Genomic DNA, 23,313 nt, shown 5'->3' on the forward strand with positions numbered 1-23,313 from the left:
TTGTATAACTGGTTGAGCTGTCTCTTAAAGAATAAGAGATAAAATTGGGGTATAGTTACAGAAACTAAAAAGGTTTACAAATGAGGACGATTTCTCAAAAATAAGTCTGAAATAAAATAGATATATACTTTATAAAAGAATGCACAAAAAATAGTATTCTTTAAAGTTATGTAAAATGCTGCCTACACACGTCAATACTAGATTTGGTTTTAACATTTCTCCGAACCAATTATAAAATTATTTGCTCTTATAAATAAATTGAACGCTTGCCAATCGATGGAAGAGTTGAATGATAAATGAGTTTGGGGCCCCTCAAAAATTCGGTGGAGAGCGAACAGCAGCCCCTCTATTTATAGAGATCCTCCGATCCTCCGTCTCTAATGTAGGATTTCCCCCTGTTCTGATGTTAGGCTGTCTGACGCGTCTCGTACGAAAATAAAAATAGTTGACGACATTTTGCGTTCGTTCCTCGTCTTTTGGCCACTTGCATTTTGGCCCAGGGATGGGGGATCGGGGGCATTATAAACAACGTCCATCGATAATTACATATGGAAAGGGGGACGGACAACGAATGGCGATAGCGAGGGCATCCAGAGCAGGTGAGTCACGGACCCGTTGAAAAAGGTAATGTCATGAATTGCACTTACTTGTGGCCATCCACTTGACAAGTTAATAAACAGATGGCGCCAGGCTAATCAGATACCAAAGTCCCGGTTCCCCGTAACCCAACATATTTGACAAATAATGGGGAAGTCCCCATACGGAGTCACGGGTTTTCCAAATACTACGGATTGGGACAAGTACAGACGGAGGACAGTTGAGTGATAAGCAAACAGTTGACACAGTATTTGCTGGATGAATGAAGTGACATTGTTGCATTTCTCGCGAACAGGAAAAACCGGAAAATGGGTGGGTGCTGTTTGCACCTACTAAAGTACTTCAATCTTAAAATTTTCACCTGATATTGGCTAATCTTTGTCATTAGTAAACAAAGTAATATTTGACTTGGTTATTTCAAACGTAAATAAAACATTATCATTCTTGTAACCCTTTGCTGACAGCAATGAAAAATGATAAGCCAGGTATGTTTTCGATAAAAGGTTCAAAAAGATCTCCAAAGATTTACAAACTGTAAGTTTGGAATTTATATATGCAGTTAAAAATTACTCGTTTCGGCATAAAGTTTTGAACTAAGAAATAAATTGGTTAGCAACTGTCAAAACTAATGTAACAAAAATTTAAAATATGATATAATCTTCTAAATTTTGTCACGTTATAATAATGAAATATTAAATATAAATATATAAAAGTAAAATAATTGCTTTAGAACGATTAATAAAACATTCGGAGGGGTTCGAGCGATTCGATCTTCTTTTTTTAAAAGTGATATCATTTTTACATCCAAAGCAGATACTCACGTTTCTGTTTGTTCTTATCCATAACGCCGCCGCTATTCGTATCCTCTAATCTATACATGGGGCTGATGTTTGTTGGTTTCGCGCTGAATAATGAATCGTTACTTGGGTTGGTTTACTCCTATATTTAAGTCTATATGTACTTGACATATATATACTTGTGTTTATATAAATATATATAAATGTATATATATATTGCGTTATTTGTTCATGCGATTTGGTTAGATTGTTGAAATTGTATTTTTTATGTATCTTTACGTCTGATTTTGGTAACTTGTGATTTTGTTTTCTATAAATTAAGTAGTTTTTTTTGTGTATTTTGTATTCTTTTCGTTATCCTTTGTGTCGTTGTTGTTGCATTTTATTTTATTAAATTTTTTCGTGTGTACCAGTTAATATTTATATTTATGTGATTTTGTATAATATATATTTTGCCGTATATATTTTTATGGGGTCGAATACTTTTTGTTGTTTTTGTTTAAGATTATGAACACAAGTTTTAAGTCTTTTGTTGAATTTGCTTTACCGTTTATTTGCGTTTATGAATTATGGATACATTATTTGTTGCAGTGTAAAATGTCAAACATTTATGAAACAAACAAAACAAAAACACGTTTCTCCTCCTCCTCTTGTTGTTGTTGCTGTTGTTGTTGTTATTGCTCTTTCCGTTTATTTACCGTTTAGCATTGCAATTACACACACTCCCACACAACGGGAGCGTGTGTGTGTGCTCTAATGAAAACAAAACACACACACACACACAGACGCACGCGGGAAATCTGAGAAGAAAGCAAAAGCTTTTGCGATCTGGCTTTCTTCTGCGTTTTTTTTGGTTGATTTATATACCCTGGCAGAGAGGGTATAATTTTATGTTGTATTTTATCGATTTCTTTTCTATATACCTTATCGATTTTCTCAAGTTAGTGAAGTTTTGGTTTTATGGTAATTTTTGGCCACCGCTATTATCAACATTTTGCTTAAACATTTCTTCAGCACTTTTTTTTTTATCTTCCTTTTGTTTTGTTTTACATTTACAATTTACATCACTGTGGGGAAGCGCGCGATTTGATATTAATCGTCGCCACGCTTTGTTTACAAAACTGTACTGCGGCTGCTGTTGTTGTTGTGGATTCTTGCTGGAAAGAGAAGGAAAGAACGTTTGTTTAATTAGCTAATTGAATTATAATTATTTATGGATAAATATATATTACACATATATACAGATATGGGGGAGAGAGCCGGAAAAGGTTTGAAGCGTACGGCGCAAATAAAAATAATAAATAATAACAATAAAGCGCTCTCTGCCGCTGTTAACTCGCTGTTAACAGATGCTCTCTCTGCTGCTGCTGCCGCTCACTCTCTCTCTCTCTCTTTGGCAGGTGAACGAACGACACGCGACGCAAAAAGCATGCGTCTGTGTGCGAGCGAGAGAGCGCGCAAGTTCAACGTGTGGCTTGGCTTTTTTTGTCGTATTTTCTTTTTCTGCCGGGGCGCCGCCTCTAATACATACACACGCACACACGCCCACCTCTGACATTGCACTCACACACACAGTCACGCACGCCGAGTGACAGCTGTTTCAAGTTCGATTTCGATTTCGATTACTCTTTTTCGACTCTGTTGTCAAGGCGAAAAATTTGGTGTGCATTTTAATTACAAATGTTGATTAACCCCACAACACACGATACATGTTCATATGTACAACCTACGTGAGCAAATATTTTAATTAGCTAAACAAAACACACAGGCTCATTGTTTTTGTTGTTGTTGTTGTTGCGGTGAAAGTGGCGTTTATTAGCGTTTAGAGGTGCGCTGCTTGCTTTCTTGTTGCCATTGTTGTTGCTGTTGTTGTTGTTGTGGCTGCTTTTCTGCGGCACATGTCGGCATTTCGCGATTTTGTTGCCAAGCAAATGGAATTGACCAGCAGACGACCAGGGTTGCCACTCCTCTTTCATTTTTGGCTCTGCCTCTCGAAGGGATAAAAGAAGGGATAACAAAACAAAAAAAACTCCCAACTTTACAGCTTCCCTCACAATTATACAACAAAAATTTCTATCTACCATACCAAAGAATACCAAGATTATACAACAAAAATTTCTATCTACCATACCAAAGAATACCAAGATTTGGTTTGAAATAAACCCTTTAATCATTTTTACAAATTCTAAATTTATATGTTCTTTCAAACAAAAAATATTATTTACTGATATGTTTTATACCTTGAGATTTTTTAATTATAAACTAACAGATTTGCCATCCTAAAAATACTTCTTAAATATAGGACGCTGTCCTCTACTTTTAAAGACAAGTTTTTCAACAGCCACTGTACAGTATAGTCTCGACCCGTCTGTGTTTCTGCAGAAAATTATTCACACATTTTACCGGCAAAACAGAAGGAAACCAGTTCCTGAACCAACCAAAAAAAAGAATAAAAAGAAAAGTGCAGCCTGTGAATGATTCTCCTGCCGTGAATCAGAAGTGTATAAAAAAGAAACAAATGCGTCACTGCTCTCTGCACTTTGTGACTAATAAATAAGTAATTCCCAGCGCGCGGATCTTGCAGATCATGCGGCTAACGAGTGTTAACCCGTTGTTGTCAACTGATCAGCGATCGGCGGACGGACAATCGACCGCTTATCAGTATCAGTTCATTTGACTTTTCACACTTTTCTGCAATGTCCGGGGTTCGTTGCTTATTTATGTATTTATTTTTTGCATTTATTTTTACCGCAGGCGGCAGCAGCCACAGTTTTTTATGCATGTTTCATCATTTATTTTTGGCCCAACACGAAGTCGGCAAAAGGCAGCAATAAATAGCTGCAACAAAGACACATACCCACGCACTCCCACACAAGAACAACAAAAATGCAAAACAAATAAGGCGCACTGAAAGAAACGCGAGCTGATTGCTTTTTATGTTTTGCAGCAGCTGGCAACCCTGTTCTACGGATGGGTGGTCTACAAATATCTTCGAGATCCGATCTCAGTCGACTCCCCCAACTCTGGTAAAAATACTAAAAATTCCACATTGAGATTCCTACGAATACAGTGATCATTCGCAAACGGGTTTTAGGGCTAAAGTCGTTTTTATTAATGGTTTAGTTTAGTTAAAAAACGAACTACAAATGAAGGGGCTGTACAAAACACTCAAAAATATAAGATTGTTTTTAATAGTTATGTTCCGAATTTTTAAAATGTTGGTTTGATTAATAATTTTTGAACACGATAAACGTAGCCATATTTTAAGATTGTAAATTAAATTAACTCTGTAAAGTTGGCTGTAATGAGTGCCTACAGTAAATTAATCGATAACGGAATCGGAAGTATCAAGTGGGAAATACGGTCTTACTATTTTCCAGCCCAGCTTAGCGAGTTAGTACTGTTTTAAGGCATACAAGAAATAAAACTTTATGATCAGCGTTTGACGTCAGAATAGGTTTGTCTGTCTGTCAGATTGTGGCTATATACGTATAGTGAACACACTAGTATGTATGTATGCTTGCCTTGCTGCTCGTGCTCTCTTTCTTCTTTCTTTCCCAGTACCCAGCACCCAGCACCCAGTTTCCCTCGCCCCTTTCTCCTTTCTCCGCCAGCCACCCACATCCACCCACCGCATAAAAAGATGACGACGGAGCACGTCATGTGGTGACCCAAATCGTTCGTGTGACTTTTTCCATTTGCGCTCGTTTTGTTTAATTTAATTTGCGTGCACATTAAACGCTGTTACTAAACTAATAAATTAAATAAATCATATTTGCACTACAGTCTTGTTAGTTTATTTTTGTTTGGTTTGTATTTTTTTTTTGCTCAACATGTGGCGAAATTGTTTGTTATTAACATTGCACACCCACACTATTTTACCCAGTGTATATGTGTACATATATTTGACTATGTGCGTGCTCCAGATTTTCTAGGTGTCTACTAAAAATACCTTGTAGGCGTTTTCCGCTTCTTCTGTATTCATTAGTATCGCTGATTAGCCCAAAAAGTAACTCAAAGAACTTGGCCAAAGAAGAGGCAAGAGCTAGTACGGCATAACTTCGATATATTGAACCTAACAGTTAACTCTTAAAATAAGTTTGTCTAAAAGTAGTCTTAAATTATAATTTATAAAGTGTATTATAATAATAATTTCGAAGACTTTTAAAATTCTTACAAAATATCGTGTCTAAAATTAAACAAAAGAAAAGAAATTAAAGCTTTTAAACTAATTTTCATTATAAGGATTTAACTATATCTACACAAATTTTTAACAATTAAATACTCAACATAATGGCTGGATAAAGTTGGATTAGGGGCAGTTCTAGTTTAATAACCCCCTTTTGAAACCCTTTAGGGAAGTACGACTGTAATAACAAAAAGAAACCGACAACAAAACAGTTTTTACGCTTTTGAAAGCACTTTTTCAATGGAAGATCGTGCAAAAAAGCGAAGAATTTATGCTTTCTTTCTCCGCAATCCCCGATCCCCTGTCACGCTCACTCCCCCTGGGGGCTAAGTGCGTAGTAGAATGCGAGAGGGAGAAGAGCGATAGAGAAGAATCGAAAGCGGCGAGGAGAAGAGAGTGTTGGAGAGAGAAAAATGCAAATGCCGCTGGCTGGCTAAGTTTATTATATTTATTTCTGCCGTTGTTGTTGCTCGTTCTTTTTTGCTTTTGTTTTTGTTTTTTTTTTGCTTAGCTTGGCTTGGTTCAAAGTTCAATGACCGATTTTGCCTTTGCCGAAACTGAAGCGAAATGAACTGAAATAAAATAAAAAAATAATCAAGTGAACTTAAGTGAGCGGCGCAGTCGCAGACCTTTGTTTCCATCTCCCTCCCACAAAGGCACACACACACACACACACACTCACACACTCACACTGAGGCACATGGCCACACACAAGGTCAGTTAATAAAGTTGATTTTTGCTCAATACGCAATAGCGCAAAAATGTGCAAATAAAAAATATAAACACTAACAAGTGGCAAGCAAAAGTACAAAAGAAAAGGCGGCAATTAAAAACCAACCTTTCATGTCTGTAAATTGAAGTTATTTTTGGTGATGGTGGGATCTGCAATTTGATAATTACTAGATCGTTTCATACTGTTTACCATACAAGTTGTTGTCTGATATATGCGACTTTGACCTTTCTTATTTACAGATCATATTAGGAAAACCCAGAAACTCGTTTGGATTATCGAAAAGGACTATTCAATAGATTGCGTTCAATATTATTTAATAAGATTGTGTTTTATTTTACCTATGAAGATTTGATTTGATGCGAATTTGATCTGGTTTATTTACAGATCATATTAGGAAAACCCAGAAACTCTTTTGGATTATCGAACAGGACTATTCAATAGTTTGCCTACAATATTATTTAATAAGTTTGTGTTTTATTTTACCTATGAAGATTTGATTTCCAAAAAAGAATCCACTATTAATTCCTCATTTACCCCAGTGTAGCTGTGTGTTTTGTATGGTAATTCAAAACTGCGCATTCATTGATGACGGATGACGTCGCAGCTTTGACAGTGGCATTGAAAATTTCAATTTCGCAAGCAGACTGCAAGCAACAACAACAATAATAATAAATACAGAACCAGAATAAGAAGGCGCTCTCCATTACTATATACCTACTAAATAACAAAGGAAAGGAAAAGCAGGAATGGATTTAAATTAAATAAATATTTTCTCATTTGAAAATGTTTACTAAATGCACCTTAAGGGGTAACACATATCAGTGATCGTTTTTTGTAGCCTTTTCTGAACCATATAATATCATTTTTAATAAAAATAAAGCATAACAAAGCATAACTAATTTTCAAGATATTCAACAAAAAAAACATGATGCACATAAATTTCCTTAAAGTCAAGCGGGTAATAAAACCTTTCCAAGAACTGTCAGCTAAAAAGTTAATTCATCTTTCTTAGAAAACATAAAATGTATATATTTCACTGAATGAACAGGGGTTTTAGTGGCTGAATAAAATATTTCTGTTATATTAAATTGCTAATATTGCATTTTGAAAAGAAAATTCAAATGCTTTTGCTGGATTTATGGATGGGTAATACTTTCGCTAGGGGTTTTTCCCACTTCTTTTTGTTCTGTTTTCTGAATTTGTATTTATTTTGCTGCACTGATTAGGGAATAAAGTAATAATAATGATAATAATAACCAAAACAAATGGCAGCACGTGTATGGCATCTGGTTTGTTGTGTTTAAGCGACACTCACTTTCCCCCCTCGGCACACGTGTTAAGTAGTTAGTTAGTCAGCCAGTCAGTTAGTTAGTTACTTAGCTAGTTAGTTGCGCTGCGTCAGCGTCGCAATTGCGCCGCAATTGGGTACTAATGAAATATTCTTGATACGCATTTAACCCGCGAGGGGGGAGAATGAAGGAGAAAGGTGTGAAAGCTACCAACTAAGGTGTTAATTACCCATCGCTATGACAGCCATTAATCCTGCAGGAAAATAGAAAAGGGAGAAAGCGGCGGGGGAAAATATAAGAAGGTTGCTTCTTCGTTTTTCACTCAATTAAAAATTCGTTAAAGGGAAACCAGACGCTTAAAGACCTCTGAATCAGCGGGATGATTTTCACACAAATAAACTGCAATTTATGAGGACATTTTACGTGTTCCTTAAATTAATGTATGTTCTAAATAGAGATACTTCTACAAAGTGTAATTCTTACTGAAGACCCGGGTATTACTTATATTTCTGGTCACATTCTAAGACTAAGTAATATTCTAAAACCATAACTTATTACTAAATACCTAAATTGTCAAAATAATTGATCCTTTCATAACATTATCATACTTTCTAGAAACCCCTACAATATTTCTCGAATTTTTAAATCCTTTAGATCCTTAACAACAGAACTAGTATATACTAACAAGCAGCCCCAGTCAGATCCCTCAAATTTCGAATTGAAAATGAATATATTTCTACCGTATATCGTACTACTTATGATTCTCCGCATAACGAGTGCACGCTCGATGAGCTTTGACCCGCCTTATTATGGATACGACTCCTACCTGGACACCTATCTGGACAACACCAGCGATGATATGTCCTCGAAAGAGGTCAAATGCGATCGTGATGGCAATGCACCGGGTACAGTGGAGCCCCCGCCTTATCTGGGATATCAAACCCATTCGCCCTACCAGTACAATCCATCATCATGCGGAAATAATAGGGATAGGGATCGAGATAGAGATAGGGATCGAAACAGGGATAGGGATCGAGAGCGAGAAAGAGATCGGGATAACTGCGATTCCAGTGACAGCGACACGAACAAATCCCGGATGAAGGCCACCCACATTGCCCAGAATGCCGCCCAGGTGGCCAAGGCCGCCAATGATGCACAGGCGGCGGCCGCCCAAGATGCCTCCCGCCAGGTGAAAATGCAATTGGCCGACAAGGCCATCTCGGCCGCTCGGGCCGCCGATGCCGTGCTGGAGGGTAAGCAAGCCATTGTCGAGAACTTTGGACGGGAGGTCCGGGAGGCCGAGGCCGTTGTGGAGCAGGTGAGCGCTTCTCTGGAGTCCAGTGAATCGAATGTGGATGCCGCCTGTGCTGCAGCCAAGACGGCGGAGGCTCAAGCCCTCGCATTCAGGTATCTATTGAAAATATGATCATGACCATGTGGTCTTAAAAAACTTCGATATACCCAAAGCGCTGTATCGTTATGTTATATTTAAAATTTCGTTAGAATTTGCTTGGTAACACGTCTTATTTTGGATATAACATGTTTTTAATATCCCAGTTGTGGAAAAATACCGTGACTACGTTTCTATTGAACCATAATCGACTATCGATAAGTTTTTATTTGCAAAAAGGACGGGCTTAAATTGCTTCTACATTTTAAAATGCATATACCCTACACGTATCTCTCACAAAAACCTATTTTAATGTGAAAAATATCTATATTTTTGACTATTTCTATATATTATTTATCAATATCAATCCCTACTTTTAGGGCCATGGTGGAGCAGACGAGGGCCACCTTGACGGATGTGGACGGCCTGATCGAGCGGGCCAACGCGGATCTGGAGGAGAAGACCCAGATGCTGACGGCCGCCAAGGCGCGTGGTGACCGATTGGCCCGCCAGATGGCGCAGGCGAGGTCGGAATACGAACAGGTGAAGGAGGCGGCCTGTCGAGCAGCCTCCGCCGCCGTGGAGGCCAAGCAAAAGGTCTCTTCCAGCAATTTCCTGCCGTTGGGCGGTGGAGGAGGAGGAGGAGGAGCTTGTGGAGGAGGAGGAGCTGGTGGAGGAGGAGGAGCTGGTGGAGGAGGAGGTGCTGGTGGTGGTGGTCTCCCGCCGCCCCAAAAGACGGGTGGGTGTGGCAGCTATGGCCACGATAGTGGCACCTGCCAAGCCCTCCTGGAACTCTACAGGCAGCGACGCCGGCAACAACAGCGAAAGCGGCGAGAGAAGCTCCGGAATCGGGCGACTCGAGGTCGAGAAGAGTCCATCTATGAGGATCACTCCTTAGATCTGATGCAACCTATATTTTGATAGCGACTACCGATTCAACGTCTATTTTATAATATTATTTATTCCCTTTTAAATGAAGCTTTCAGTTTTTATGGGACAGGGATCTAGGGTAATCTATTCTCTTCCAATTTGCATAATGCATTTATAACTTATTTCCGTTTCGTAGAACAAATCTTTTCCTTTTTTTTATATTTCCAAACATCAAAGTGAGTCCCTTCCAATGAATGCATTGTATAGTTTGATAGAGGTTCCAAAGTTTACGTTCTATTTTTATAGTGGCTGCAGATTACATTTTCTATTTTCGCAAAGGCTATAGATTAAATGATCTAATTTTAGAATGATTTCAGATAATACTAGGTGTGCAACACAATCGATTAGAGATATCGGAAATGATTTGGCAATAATAGTAGACTATTGTTAATGCTTGCGGGTTACCACTGTAGCTGTGTGAATATGCAATTGTTTACCAACAAATTTGCTTTGCAGTGCCGTAATTCTTGCGAAATAAACAAAAACAATGGATCGGTGTTGTTGGTGGTGGGCGAATGGAATGGGCAAAGGAAAACGAGTGCAAGGCCAAAAATCACCGAAGCAAGATCGCAAAGAGAAGAAAGATGGAGATGGAGAAGGAGAGTGAGCGGGAGTGGCAGAGGGACAGGGGGAGTAAAGTGGAAAACCCATCTTTATCCAGAAAAAAACAGCTGTTTGGGTTTTCCTGCTTTCTTTTGTATTTGATTTCGGTGAAAACGGTGGGCGGTTGGGTGTTAGAAGTGCAACGGCAGCAGGGTTGCCACCTTTTGCGGCGCTGTTGCGTCGTTGTTGTTTTTATTGCTATTTTGGCGTCGCTTCTTGAAACTCGAAACGGAAGAGAGAGAGAAGGAGAGCAGGAGAAAGAGAGGGCGCGCGCATTTCGCACCGAGCGAGAGAGAGAGCGGAAAAGAGAGCGAACTCATAGAATAAGAATAAATTGAATTATAATTTTAAAATCGTCAATTAACACTTCAAGTATATTTAATTAAGTGATTACAATAACGACAAAGCCAAAACAAAGGGGAGAAATGTGTAAATAGCACAAGGAAACACACGGAGTACAAAAGTTTCCTGGCAATTCAATTAAGGAACTTTTGACAAAGTCTGCATGGATTTGTCAATGGAAAGCACTTTCTTTAGTGAATTATGAATTGGAAATATTAGTTAGCTGTGCAAATTTTTGCTGCACGCTTCTTTTAAAAATAAGGCATCAACTCACTCGAGAACAAACAAAACCAAAGGGTTAAATAAAGGGTATAAGCTGGCCATTTCATTTGTTATGTGCCTAATATATTTATACTTGTCTACAGCTTGATTTATAATAGAAACATAAAATAAATGTATAAATGCTCGCAGTCCAATTGGACTTTAAAATGCCGGCTAGTCCAATTGGCTTGTCTTTGGGCGCCTAACAGCAACACTGTTACCGCTTAACAGCACGCTGTATAATGTTAATGCTGGACGCTTGAATTTCGGCTCTCTCTGCTCTCTTTTTTTCAACCTAACCAAACAGAAAAACAGAAGCATAAAAAAGGCTAACTTACATTTATTTGATGTTCGCCGTTGTTTTTCTTTTTGGTCGATTATTATTATTTAGGGCTGCAGCTTTTTTAGGCCCGCTGCGATGCAGTTATCCCGCACATGACTGTAGTTGTTGATGGCTGCAGCTGCCGCCGTTGTTGTTGTTGCTAATGATGCTGCTCCTTTTCCTATGTTTCCACTTCGTACTGGGTGCTGCTTAATTAACTGCTTAACTTTTCACATTTTCTTTTCATTTCCTGCAGCTCTCTCTTCGGTTTTTCTCCTTTTCCGCCCGTCTGGCCAAAAAGAGCGCAGTGTACAAAAAAAAAAGGCACACACACACACCAAAAGAGGAAAAAAAAACACACTTACACTCACGCACCCACACGCATACACAGACACGAGCGAATCGGGGGAAACGAGATGCTAACTGAAAGCGTTGAATTTTCGACTTTCCCGTTTTCCGCACGGCCGGAATTATTCAGCTTGCTTCACCGGACCTCTATTTATGTATTTATTTAACATTTATTTGATTCAGCAGCTCGCTCAACCGCTTGTTATTTACTTTTTCACACCGTGCTTTCGCGCTGCATTTTCGTTGCTCGTTGCTCAAAAATCTCAAAAATGAGCCTCAGAAGTGAGCAAACCAGCGCAGACTAGAGATGGGCAGCAATAGCCGTGTCACGAGCTTGTCACGATATGGTATTTGTTTAGCCGTGCCTTAAAAAATCAATCACCATGCCATCTCCAAATAAGTTTAGAATAAACTATTCAGCTGTTCGTTTTTCACCTGCTAAACGTTTAAGTTCACCTGGTGTCTGAAATTACCACCAGAAAACAATTTAGAGTGAAGGAGGGTATTTTACACGTCGGATTTGGAAAGTTAGAAACAGTAGTATGATTAAAATACACAGGTCGTGAACTATTTTTGAAAGAAAAACTAAAATCAAATTGAGTATTTTATTTAATATTCAATTTTCCGTATTAATTTTTCCATGAATCCCGTCTTTAAAACATTGTTGGTATATTTGAAAAAAACAAATATGGTATTTTTCTAAGCTGGTATAGTCTATCGATAACTGTCCACCATCTTTGTCGATTTGTTGCGCCCGTGTGGTTTTCGAAAATTCTGTGATCGAAAACCGACTAATTACGCGGTAAATTTAAGACACAACTAAGTAATTCGCATGGCTTACGGTGCGACCGAGCGGTGTGGAGGGATCTCGACAAGTGCAAGGTGTAATCTAAGTTTAATCTGCTTGCTAATAAAATTGAGAGTATGTAAAGTAAGAGCTATATGATTAGGTCCTCAACGGAATGATTACTCAAGGCACGCAGCTGATACTTGAGCAGGAAGGCTGATCAGGCTGCACAAACTGAATTAGAGACCTCAAATTAATAGCTCCCTGTACATTCTGCATACCCTCTATACCATGGCCTTTTAATAGCATATGTATTCAATAGCATATAGCATATGTATTATTCGTCACCTAAAACCGGTTTTAGTTAGAAGTCCAGTCATCTTTAATTGCAAAGAAGCTGTTAAATTGTGACCCAATTATTCAAACTTGATCTGTAAACAAACATTAACGAGGACCGTAAAAGTGTGATTAAATGAATTTCGTATTGGTTCGCAGAGTATAATTAAATCGCTTAAGACTGTAAAAAACAAGTTGCAAAAATGTTAAAGCATACCAAGTATTTATAAAAATGCATACCGAATATTAAGAAATTCAGTTAACTTTTGAGTCGCAAACCCCGCAGTTCGCATTTCCAACATAATGAAAGCGCTGTTGATCATTCTGTTTCCGTTGATTTTTGTATCCTTGGCATCCTCAAATCTAGTAAATGCTGTGCAGCAGAAGTCTTCCAACCCAATTGTGGAAAATCCCTGCAGTTCATATCGTGTTTGGGTTTTAAGGCCCATCCTCGATCGTTTTGTAAAGGTGAATTCAAGTGAGGAACTGAAAGTCCAAGTAAATGCTATGGCAGAAACCATTAAGGATTTGCAAAGTCAAATCAACTGCAAGGGAGAGCAATTAGTTGAAAAAACCAAGGAAATCAAGGATCAAAGGGGCAAGGTTAATGTCTTGGCGGCAAACATTAAACACTTGCGGAGTGAGCTGGTAACAGCTAAAGCTGAAATCAAAAACAAAGACAAACAGATACAATTTAATTTTGAAAAAATATCTGAGATAACCGAAGAACTTCTGGAATGCAAACCAAAGGGCTTTTGTCCCAGCGAAGGACCAAGTGGAATTTACAATATTACAATGAGGGGAATCGATACTTTCGGGATACCCTGCAATTCAAAAGGTTGGTTAACCATTCAAAAACGATTCGACGGTTCCGAGAACTTCGATCGTCCCTGGAAGGACTACAAGGATGGATTCGGGAATACAACAGGAGAGTTTTTCATTGGGTTAGAAAAAATGCACCATATGACCCACGAGCAACCACACGAACTTTACATAGCACTGAGAAAGATCGATGGATCCACTAGCTATGCTCACTATAAGGATTTCAAAATTGGAAGTGAGGAAGAATCGTACGCGCTAAAAGCGCTGGGTACATATGAAGGTACGGCCGGGGACTCCCTGAGGGTTCATGAGAACAAAAAGTTCACTACTTTCGACCGGGATAATGATTCCTACAAATTTAACTGCGCTGCCGATGAATATGGTGGCTGGTGGTACTACAACTGTGCCCAGAGGTAAGCATATTCAAATAGCAGGCATTTATAACGACAATTCAAATCACAGCATGCTCAATGGAAAGTACTATAAAGAGGGCCACTCCAGAGATAACAAGACAAATGGCATTTTATGGGGTTCTTGGCACAACAACGACTGGACCTACTCGCTCACCTTTGTGGAAATGATGATTAGGCCTAAAACGTTATGAAATAAAATTGTAAATACTATTATTATTTAGGTGAAACAAATCACAATACTGCATTAATTAATAATATTTTGTTATCTATTCGAACGCGATCTGATTTACATTGCATTTTTGATCTGAAATTCGGTTCCTTTGTAAAAATTGGCTCGAAGAATAAGGCAAATAAATATATGAAATGAATGCTTGTGTTGTATTTATTATATTAATGAAACGTGTATTTCAAATAATATTAAATAACTTAATTTGAATTTTGAATTTTAAAAAGCTTTCAAAAGAGTGTGCGTAAACGCAGAATTTCAGTGTTTGAAAACACCACCTTTGATGGTATTTTAGTTAGTATTTAAATACTGCCATGTTCCAGCCGGAACGATAGTATCGACTAGTGTCTAAATATTTCTACCATCTCCAAAAACTTGTTGTTTTTTAATTTCGGAAAGAAAATGTTAATCAAAAGTGTGTGTAAATAAAACGAACTATTTGCTTAGAACTATCAAATCGACGCCAGGCACGCCATCGAGTACTATCTGCCCCCACCCACAACCATTACCACCCCGTGCCCGCGGATATCCGCTATCAGCAGTTCCCCAGTTCCGCAGTTCCAGTGGTGAGTAGAGCACCAGTACCAGTACCATCCAGTACTTAGTGCTCAGTTCTGAGTGCTCAGTGCCCAGCAAGCAGTTCCGGCGAGCAGACCCGTGAGATATAGCCGCGGATCGCGGGGTTGAAAACCACCACTCACACTGGCCCCATTCCTATCTGCTTCCAGACGCAGCTGATCCGAAGATCCTTAGATCCCCGCCGTAGCTCCAAGCTCCCCAACGAGTCCGATCATGTCCAGCGACGCCAATACGCCCGTGCTGCGCAACTGCATCCGGCTGCCGCTGCCGGAGGAGGAGCTCCTGGAGGTGACGGCCAAGGCCAAGGACTATGCCATCATGCACGGCGCCGCCATGCGATCGAAGACCGCCTTCAGCCCGGACTCCCTGAACGTAGGTGGTACAGTCGAGCCTCGCCAGTAGCAACTCCCCCCCTGCTAGGGTTTTTTTCTCTTGACATTTAATTGCTATAATGATTTATCGCGGTTTTGTAGACTGAAGAACTAGTTTCCGTAGAGTGCAGTAAAAAAATATCGTTTAAAGTTTAGGGTTAAGGTTTTACGAACATAGCTTTAATTCCAAATGTAGTAATAATGAACTATAGTAACTTGAGTGAATTCTGGGAGTTAAGACACTCGAGCGAGATCCACTGTTATGAAATGCCAGTATACTAAACCAAGTCAATTGCAGTTCGCCCCCTTTGTCCTGGTGCCATCCTCGTTTCCGCGCAAGGAGTTCGAGAAGGCGGTGGCCCTGCAGCCGATCATCAACCGGCTGATGCACAACGTGGCCCACGACGAGGAGTTCATCACCACGACGCTGGCGGAGACGATCAAGGTGGACGAGTTCACGGCCAATCTGTTCAACATCTACCGCAAGGTGCTGGCGCACGGGTTCACCCAGGTGAGATTCCGTCAGCCGGCGTCCATCCATCTCCGATCCTCCTGCACATCACTATCGTATCCACCTCATCCCCATCGGGAGCACATCTACAGGCAGCCAGTGGGTTTCTCGCTAGAATTTATTGGGCCCCTCCACCCCCGGTCGCAATCTAATCGCCCCTCCATAAATCCATAGCCAAGAGCTCGGTTGTAGTCGCTAATCTCGCGTGATTTATGCGAGCATCCTGGTCTCTCGGTCTCGCAGCTCCTTATCGATGATTTGCCCAGTTACCGCTTGTAAATCGGCGTAGGACAGGCCATCCCTGACATCTAAAACGCTAGCCCTTTGTCATTGCTCTCTTCCCTTTTGGTTTACTTTAATTTCCCCTAACGAAACCAGCACAGAAGCGAATTTCATGAACTTTTCCATGTCAAAAAAAACCTAATCTTTGCATATCATATATTTGATCGTATCAGAAAGGTGACAAGTTGTGATTATTTTTAATAATTATATTGGCTCGGTTGCCGCCAAAGATTATTTATATATATAAAGCTATCCACTCAAAACTAGAATCGACGCACAGTCAAATCTACTTAAATAAGACTAGTAAATTTTAAATTACGCAGAGACTATTTAATTGTCCTCTTACTTTTACTTTTCTTTCAATCTTGTTGCCTTTAGCAATGATTTCCATGTGCATATAGGATTTTGTTTTTTGAGCTATGATAATTTTTTTGGAATTATTAAAAAACAAGTTAGTCAGTTAAAAAGTATCAGCAATTTATGATTTGCCAAGCAACTTATATCCACTTTAATCTGTAAATATCAAGATCAATTGCGAAACTAGTTTTCTGTGCAAAATTTATTTCACAATTTGTGCTTTTCACGTCACCGCTCCCTCGAAAAAGAAACCTTAACCACGCAATTGTACAAACTCTCGATCTCAACCACAATCTGTTGCTCCATTATCCGTCACTCATTGCATCGCTATGCTACGAAAAATGATCGAATTGAATCAAATGAATCCGAAACCGAAACCAAAACCAAAACAAATCGGATCGAATCGAAGAAAATATCGCTGGGGATGCTGCGCAGCGATCTGATGCTGGAGTCCGGCTGTCCGGAGTTGTCGCCCCGGGCGCTACGGACGACGGCTGGCGAGGATGCGGCTGCTGATGTGGGAAAAGGAGCCGGAACTGCTGCTGCTGGCACGGGCAGAAAGGAGGAGGAGAAGGAGGAGCAGAAGGAGCACAGGGAGAATCAGCTGAGCCGGGCCACCAAAGAGCGGGAACGGAGGGCGACCGGCATTCAATCCGCATACTGCTGCTGGAAACAAGTCGAGATCAATACAATAGCTTCGGGCTTTGGCCATTTGGGACCAGCAAGTAAAACCATACAAAGGTGCTGTCCACACCCACAGTCCATTAATGCAGCCACTGCAACACCACACCACACCACCATTAGCAACACTCCCTGATTAAAACCCAGTCCTCTTACCACCCGATCATCCCATCGCATATCTGCATTCCTGCATTGCTTGCATCCTTTGCCTAACCACACGAAACCACACACACTAACACCAGATCCAGAAACAATCTCGTTTCTCGAATCGAATTTCAAAATTTGGAATTGGATTGAATAGAAGACTATTCAGTAGCTCGGATATCTCATTTTGTAAGCATAGACAATTCTGTATATAAAACTTGAAGTTCAGTAATACCAAGTTTCGTATTAAATCATTTAAATTTGCTCAGCTTGCCTAAAATGTTAAATACAAAAAACAATTACAAGCAATTTAGAGAGAGAATCAAAATAACGAAGTTTCTCCGAGCAAAAGAAACAATTTTTAGTTGAATATAAAGTAATAATTAAAAGTAATAAATCTTTAATAGTAGAAAGGAAATCCGAAATCCAGCATAATATATAAATTGTTATGGTATATTGCGTGTGCTTTTGTGTGTGTTGCTTTGTAAAGTCCTTTGTTCTTTAGTTGAAGTTGATTTTGTTCCGCCGTTTCTTAGACATGTATTTATGTATAAACATAGCTACATATTTTACTGACAATATGCTTAAACGCCTTTTTGGTTGAGTCCTTGAGATCGTTGAGTAGATTTTTGATTTACTGCCGCTGCCTGTCGCCTGTTGCCTCCTGCCAGCTCTGTACCTGATTTGATCTGATCTGCTCTGCTCTTGCCTTCTGGCTCCTGCATCCTGCCTCCTGCCTCCTGCATCTTGCCACCTGCTCCTCCCAACCTAACTGTAGCAGCTTACCCGCTTATTAATCTTCATCTTTCCAAGTGATTGTCCGTTCCGCTGTCCCTAACTTATCCAACTTTTCGCATAGTCCCTTCCTATATGACAGACACTGATAAGTCGAACTTTTGGGGTGTAGCTATCAGGGATTAGATAAATATCAAGGGTGTACAATGTGTTAATTATATATATATTTAGTGTTTAGATGACACATTCTTTTAATTAGTTTTTTCTCATTCCCCTTTGATAACGCCAATAATATATTTCACAACCTTGAATTATTCAATCTCTAGAAGTTTCTGGAAATGGAAGTTTCACCCAAATGTCAGCACTAAAATGGTCTAATCAATCAAAAAACCATTTCAGGCCTTATAAACATAGTATTCCATAGATATTAAACTCATAGTCTGAAGGCCAGAATTTAACGATTATTCGATATACTTTGTAGTCCAAACAAAGGCCCCACATGGAGACCTCACAGCTGGGCTTGATAGGATTACAGATAGGGATATGGGCCCAACTGATATAGATACGCCTGGTAATTGGTGGCATTTAAAGTGGAGGCGGGCGATAACAAGGAAACAAAAACAAAACAATGGATGACAAACTTAGTAATTCGTCTGAAACTTCAAGTTTTATCCAGTCATGGAGTTTTAGCCTTCAAAACTGTACCTCTTGCCTAGAATTTTCCCATGCTTACCTCAACCTATGAAATGTTGGGATTAAAAACACCTGTTTGTGGGTTTCGTGCCAGCTTTTTGTCTGTTTATTTACTTACCAGCAGCGGTGACGTAAACATAATTAAACAGATTAGATCAGAACATGTTTATTAAATAGTAAAAGTATCAGCTGTAAATGTGGACGGTAAAAAACCCGATTTTGCAACGCAATGCTTAGTTACACTTTCCATGATATGGAAATAAAATGACGAATTGCCAAAAGGTGAATCATAATCAAGTTCGAGGTGAACCAAAAATATTATTTTGCTTGACTATTTTTAAAAGTAGTGAGCTATTAGTATAGTATAAATTCAACAGTACAATCATAAATCTGACTTGAATAAACACCACCCTCTTAGGAGATAGGGCGAATAACACTTTACAATCTAATGTTTGAGGCACCTCGTTCGAATTTGAAAGATAAGTTAAGATTATAATGGAAACTTTCTCTCCCTAGCCTGTGGAAGATCTTTAATAATAGAAATAGAAGGCAGTGCTTTTGGGCTAAGTAGTTTAAATAGTATTGGGGGTATGCATCGTTTCACTTTACCATCCTCCACCATTTCTCGCCTCTGTCTCTCTGAACATATAAATATATATCCGCACCTACCTCATCCTATATTTTAAAGACCCACGGACGAGGATCACACCATACCTAGATATATGAACAATATTTTTTTAATCGCTTTTATCGGCTAAGAAGCTACTTTAAGGGACGCACCTAATGTATATATATTGTATAATGATCATAATTGCAGGCATATAGCATCGGTCTGTTGCGATCCGACTATATGGCACACGTGTCCGAGGGCTGTGCGATAAAGCAGGTCGAGATCAACACGGTGGCCTCCAGTTTCGCTGGCATTGCCACCCAATTGGTGCCGCAGCAGAAGTATTAAGCGCTCTTCTCTCTCTCTCTATCAAACGCACGAATGCACAAACACACACCTAAAAAAGCACCTGTCTTTCTATACCCCCCCATCCAACTCCCACCTCCCACTTACTCACGCACGCATTGATCACTAATCACTGATGATCACTGATCACACCTAGAAGGTCCCATCGTTTGCTGTCTCGTTCTTGCATGTGGTTTAATTGGTTCTCGCTTTATCCGTCACTTTCTCACGCTGTAGCATATAACATTATTGTCATTCACACGTAACCCCCTCCCACAATTTTCCTACCCCCTTTGCGGTTCTGGTCTCGATAATTAACCCCCATCTGCCCCAAACATTTGTTGTTGTTTGTTGCTGTTGTTGGTCATCCAGTGATTACCGGATAATGCTAATCTATATCTTTCCGTTCCGGCTCTTCCCGTCTCCTTCATACCCGCAGATTTGTACTTAGCGAACTGGGACATGCGGATAAGCTGCACAATGTGAGTATTCCGGGGGGAGTACCATCTAAAACTTGTTTCTTTGATATTAAAATAAATGGTATACGTTATCAATGCTTCAAGTGTAGAACTTTTTCATACAATGCTTAGAAAATATGTGCATATGTATTAACCAGAGTGAATTGTCTTCTAGTGTTATAATATTAGATAGTGGTTTAATATTTTGGAGCAGTAATGATCAGAAATAAATTTTTACGATCAGAGTTTCGAAATTTCTTTCGGAGCTTCAGGCCTTTCAGAGTTTTGGAGACTCGATCTTATATTTTTCGAATTTCCGGACTTTCATTCTCAATAATACCAAATCAAAACCTTTATTGATAATAAAATGAATTTATTTCTTATATAAAATAAATTTAAAAATGTAAGCTTTTCATGTTAAGATTGTGTGAAACAAAAGAATTTTGGTAAAACCTTTTAAAAAATATATATTTAGTTGAAAATCCGAAAATAAAAAGTTAATATGATTGTAATCCCGCTCCAGATGCCCAACAATAACGCCCTGGCTGGACTCTGCGACGGCATGGTCAAGGCCTGGGACATCTATGCCAAGCCAAAGGCTGTGATCCTGTTCATCATCGAGGATGTGTCGTACAACATCTGCGACCAGCGCTTCCACGAGTTCTACATTCGCGAGACCTATCCGCACATCAAGGTGCTGCGTCGCACCCTAACCGATGTCCATCGGGAGGGCAAACTGGGCCTGGCCAAAGAGCTGTTACTGTAGGTGGACCATGACTCATGAGCCCACATATACGATCCTCTAAACCATACAAATTTCGCATCGCAGGGGAACCCAGGAGGTGGCCGTGATCTATTTCCGAGCTGGCTACGAGCCCGGACATTATCACTCGCAGGCGGAGTGGGATGCCCGCTATCTGATGGAGACCTCGCTGGCCATCAAGTGCCCCTCGATCCACTACCATCTGGCGGGCACCAAGAAGGTGCAGCAGGCACTGGCCCAGCCGGCGGTTCTCGAGCGCTTCATTAACGATCCCGAGGAGATCAAGGCGGTGGGCAAGATCTTCACGGGTCTCTATTCGCTGGACGACAACGAGGCGGGCAATGCCAGCTACGAGATGGCGCTGCGCACTCCGGAGAGATTCGTGCTGAAGCCGCAGCGCGAGGGAGGTGGCAATAATGTTTACGGCGTGGACATACCCGATGCCCTAAAGGTGAGTCATCCCACTTTGTATATTGATTAATTTAACTGTAATTGTAAATGTTTTATTTTTATGATGGTTTTTATTGTCATATATTTAAAATACGAAGTGTTACATGTTTCTGGAAAACTTTCAATGGCAGTGAACATATTGCCTATTAATCAAACTTTATCGACTTCTTTTACAGCGCATGTCGCGCGTAGAACGCTCTGCCTGGATCCTGATGGACCTGATCCACCCGCCGCTGACCAAGGGCTATATGGTGCGGCCCGGTGGCGATATGCCGCCCCAGATCGTCGACATGGTCTCCGAGCTGGGCATCTTTGGCGTGGTGATCGGCGATGCCGAGCACATAGTGCACAACTATCAGGCGGGACACATGCTGCGCACGAAGCTATCGACCGCCAACGAGGGAGGCGTAGCCGCCGGATTGGGCGCCCTGGACAGTCCCTATCTGATCGACAGCGATGACGATGACGAACAGAATTAGGATAGGATCCCCAAAGAGAATGGTCCAAACGCCGGCATTCCACCTGTTGCCTCAGTCTTGTATAAATGATTATTTTTGTAAAGCGAGTTGTAAATTTTTCACTATATCCTCCACCCAAATTGCAATAAACCAAAATGTAAAGTTAGAAATACTCGTCTAGACTGGATTTTGGGGTTTAAAGCTTTGCAACAGTTAATACGAACTCTTAGCATCTATGAACTATCACCGGGGAGTAGAATACGAATGGGTTGTAGAAGGGTCGCAGCGTTCACTACCTGACCGTCTTGCGGTAGGTGGCGTCCATCAGGCGGTCCACCATGCTGTCGATCGGGTGAATGATCAGTGGGATGCTGGCCAGGCCCACCAGAGTGGGAACCGTCTTCAGCACGGCCACCGGAGCTCGACTGAGCAGTGTTTTGGTAGCCCAGGTGATCCTGAAAGAGAATATGTGTATAACTTACTCAGAAGTACCATGCCACTTATATTTAGTTGGGTAAAAAATTATATAAAAATACAAATGAAATGAATTACCAATTGAAAAAACGAAACCTACATTGCTGTGTGGCCCTCTTACTGAACAATTGCGTTAATTGAACAAACAACATGGAAATATTAAAGTGAGAATATTTAAGTGATGAAATCATCACCATCATCATATAATGATAGCACGTTTAAAACATTAAACCAGTTTGGCTAGATTGCTACTATCCTATGCATATACAATGTATGCGACCGAACTACGTTGCTATTTAAGCTAACCATTACATAACCGATAATTAAACGGAACCCCCAAAACGTAATCGCTGTATCTTATTCCCTGCTCCTAACCATAATAGGACTTGTGTGATGGTCCTTTGAGAGCGGATAAACCCACCTATTGATGACCAGACCGGGAATGGCCACGGAGGCCAGCATCTGCCAGGCGAAGACGTCGCCGCCCTTAATGGCCACCTCTCTGGAGGATGCCCCGTCCATTTGGAGGCGCAGCGCCTTATCGAAGGTGTCGGTGCAGACGTAACCGATGGCCATGCCATAAGATGCAGCCACGAAGGATTTGGGCACCAGCGGGCGGAAGGACTCGCCGATCTCGTTGCTGTAGCCTGGAAAGTGTGCGAAAGTCATTAGATGATTATATCAGAGTTATCCAGATCAGAACTCACCCATATAGCGAATGAAAGTGTCCCGATAGATGTCCACATCCCTAGCGGGCTGTTTAAAGGCGGTTTCCAGAGTTTCCGTCTCTCCCCGCTTAAAGTCCTTGTCCTCCGGCATGGTTTTCACTGTAGTCAATCACTCTTTATGTGGAATGGAACGTGTTTTCAGTTTCTCAAATTAAGTAATCTCTTATGGGGATCTGTTCCCACTGACGGAAAACAGCTGGAAACTCGGTTCCGGCCCCCTAAAAATCCATTGCTTATTTAAATTTTTAAAACAGCTGATTGATAGTAGGACCATCTATTTTAGGTGATG

General features: G+C 40.4%; 5 protein-coding genes across 11 annotated transcripts in view; 3 read left to right on the forward strand and 2 right to left on the reverse strand.

Moving 5' to 3' along the window:
- Positions 1-12,090, reverse strand: part of mnb (minibrain) — a 27,218-nt gene extending 15,128 nt beyond the window's left edge. Inside the window, exons 1-3 of one of the 2 annotated variants that reach the window (XM_070997363.1) lie at positions 11,819-12,090; positions 11,470-11,742; positions 1,419-2,551 (exon numbers count right to left, since the gene is read on the reverse strand). In XM_070997363.1, coding sequence (XP_070853464.1) covers positions 1,419-1,476 — 58 coding nt within the window. In that variant the 5' untranslated portion in view covers positions 1,477-2,551; positions 11,470-11,742; positions 11,819-12,090. Of the gene's footprint in view, positions 1-1,418; positions 2,552-11,469 lie in introns of both variants that reach the window. The other variant, XM_036820684.3, reaches the window with a different exon arrangement.
- On the forward strand, positions 7,494-10,036 carry LOC108016538 (tol-Pal system protein TolA). The gene is made up of 2 exons (XM_065867504.2): positions 7,494-9,012; positions 9,376-10,036. Exons 1-2 carry the CDS (start codon positions 8,330-8,332, stop codon positions 9,914-9,916), a joined length of 1,224 nt encoding a protein of 407 aa, XP_065723576.2. The 5' UTR covers positions 7,494-8,329; the 3' UTR covers positions 9,917-10,036.
- An 848-nt stretch (positions 12,091-12,938) lies between the features above and the next one.
- LOC108016539 (fibrinogen-like protein 1) lies at positions 12,939-14,525 on the forward strand. The gene is made up of 2 exons (XM_017083213.4): positions 12,939-14,159; positions 14,209-14,525. The coding sequence occupies exons 1-2, from the start codon at positions 13,228-13,230 to the stop codon at positions 14,348-14,350; spliced, it is 1,074 nt and encodes a 357-aa protein (XP_016938702.2). The 5' UTR covers positions 12,939-13,227; the 3' UTR covers positions 14,351-14,525.
- Positions 14,526-14,747: 222 nt separating this feature from the next.
- Positions 14,748-21,992, forward strand: Gss2 (Glutathione synthetase 2). Of its 6 annotated transcripts, none has more exons than XM_017083814.4 (8): positions 14,757-15,042; positions 15,114-15,336; positions 15,634-15,846; positions 16,895-17,226; positions 20,133-20,175; positions 20,675-20,913; positions 20,981-21,365; positions 21,541-21,992. In XM_017083814.4, exons 2-8 carry the CDS (start codon positions 15,178-15,180, stop codon positions 21,841-21,843), a joined length of 1,674 nt encoding a protein of 557 aa, XP_016939303.1. In that variant the 5' UTR covers positions 14,757-15,042; positions 15,114-15,177; the 3' UTR covers positions 21,844-21,992. The 6 variants fall into 6 exon arrangements, 5 of the variants coding, with proteins under 5 accessions (XP_070853895.1, XP_016939303.1, XP_016939302.1 ...); XM_017083813.4 differs by having other exon boundaries at positions 14,757-14,951; XM_070997793.1 differs by lacking the exon at positions 16,895-17,226 and adding an exon at positions 19,556-19,689 and having other exon boundaries at positions 14,761-15,042.
- Positions 21,981-23,271, reverse strand: LOC108016901 (mitochondrial fission process protein 1). The gene is made up of 3 exons (XM_017083817.4): positions 23,004-23,271; positions 22,718-22,943; positions 21,981-22,277 (listed from the first exon to the last, which is right to left on the reverse strand). Exons 1-3 carry the CDS (start codon positions 23,113-23,115, stop codon positions 22,115-22,117), a joined length of 501 nt encoding a protein of 166 aa, XP_016939306.2. The 5' UTR covers positions 23,116-23,271; the 3' UTR covers positions 21,981-22,114.
- Between the last annotated feature and the right edge of the window lie 42 nt (positions 23,272-23,313).

Source organism: Drosophila suzukii, chromosome X, assembly GCF_043229965.1.
Source record: "Drosophila suzukii chromosome X, CBGP_Dsuzu_IsoJpt1.0, whole genome shotgun sequence".
In the NCBI taxonomy this organism is placed as follows: Eukaryota; Metazoa; Arthropoda; class Insecta; order Diptera; family Drosophilidae; genus Drosophila; species Drosophila suzukii.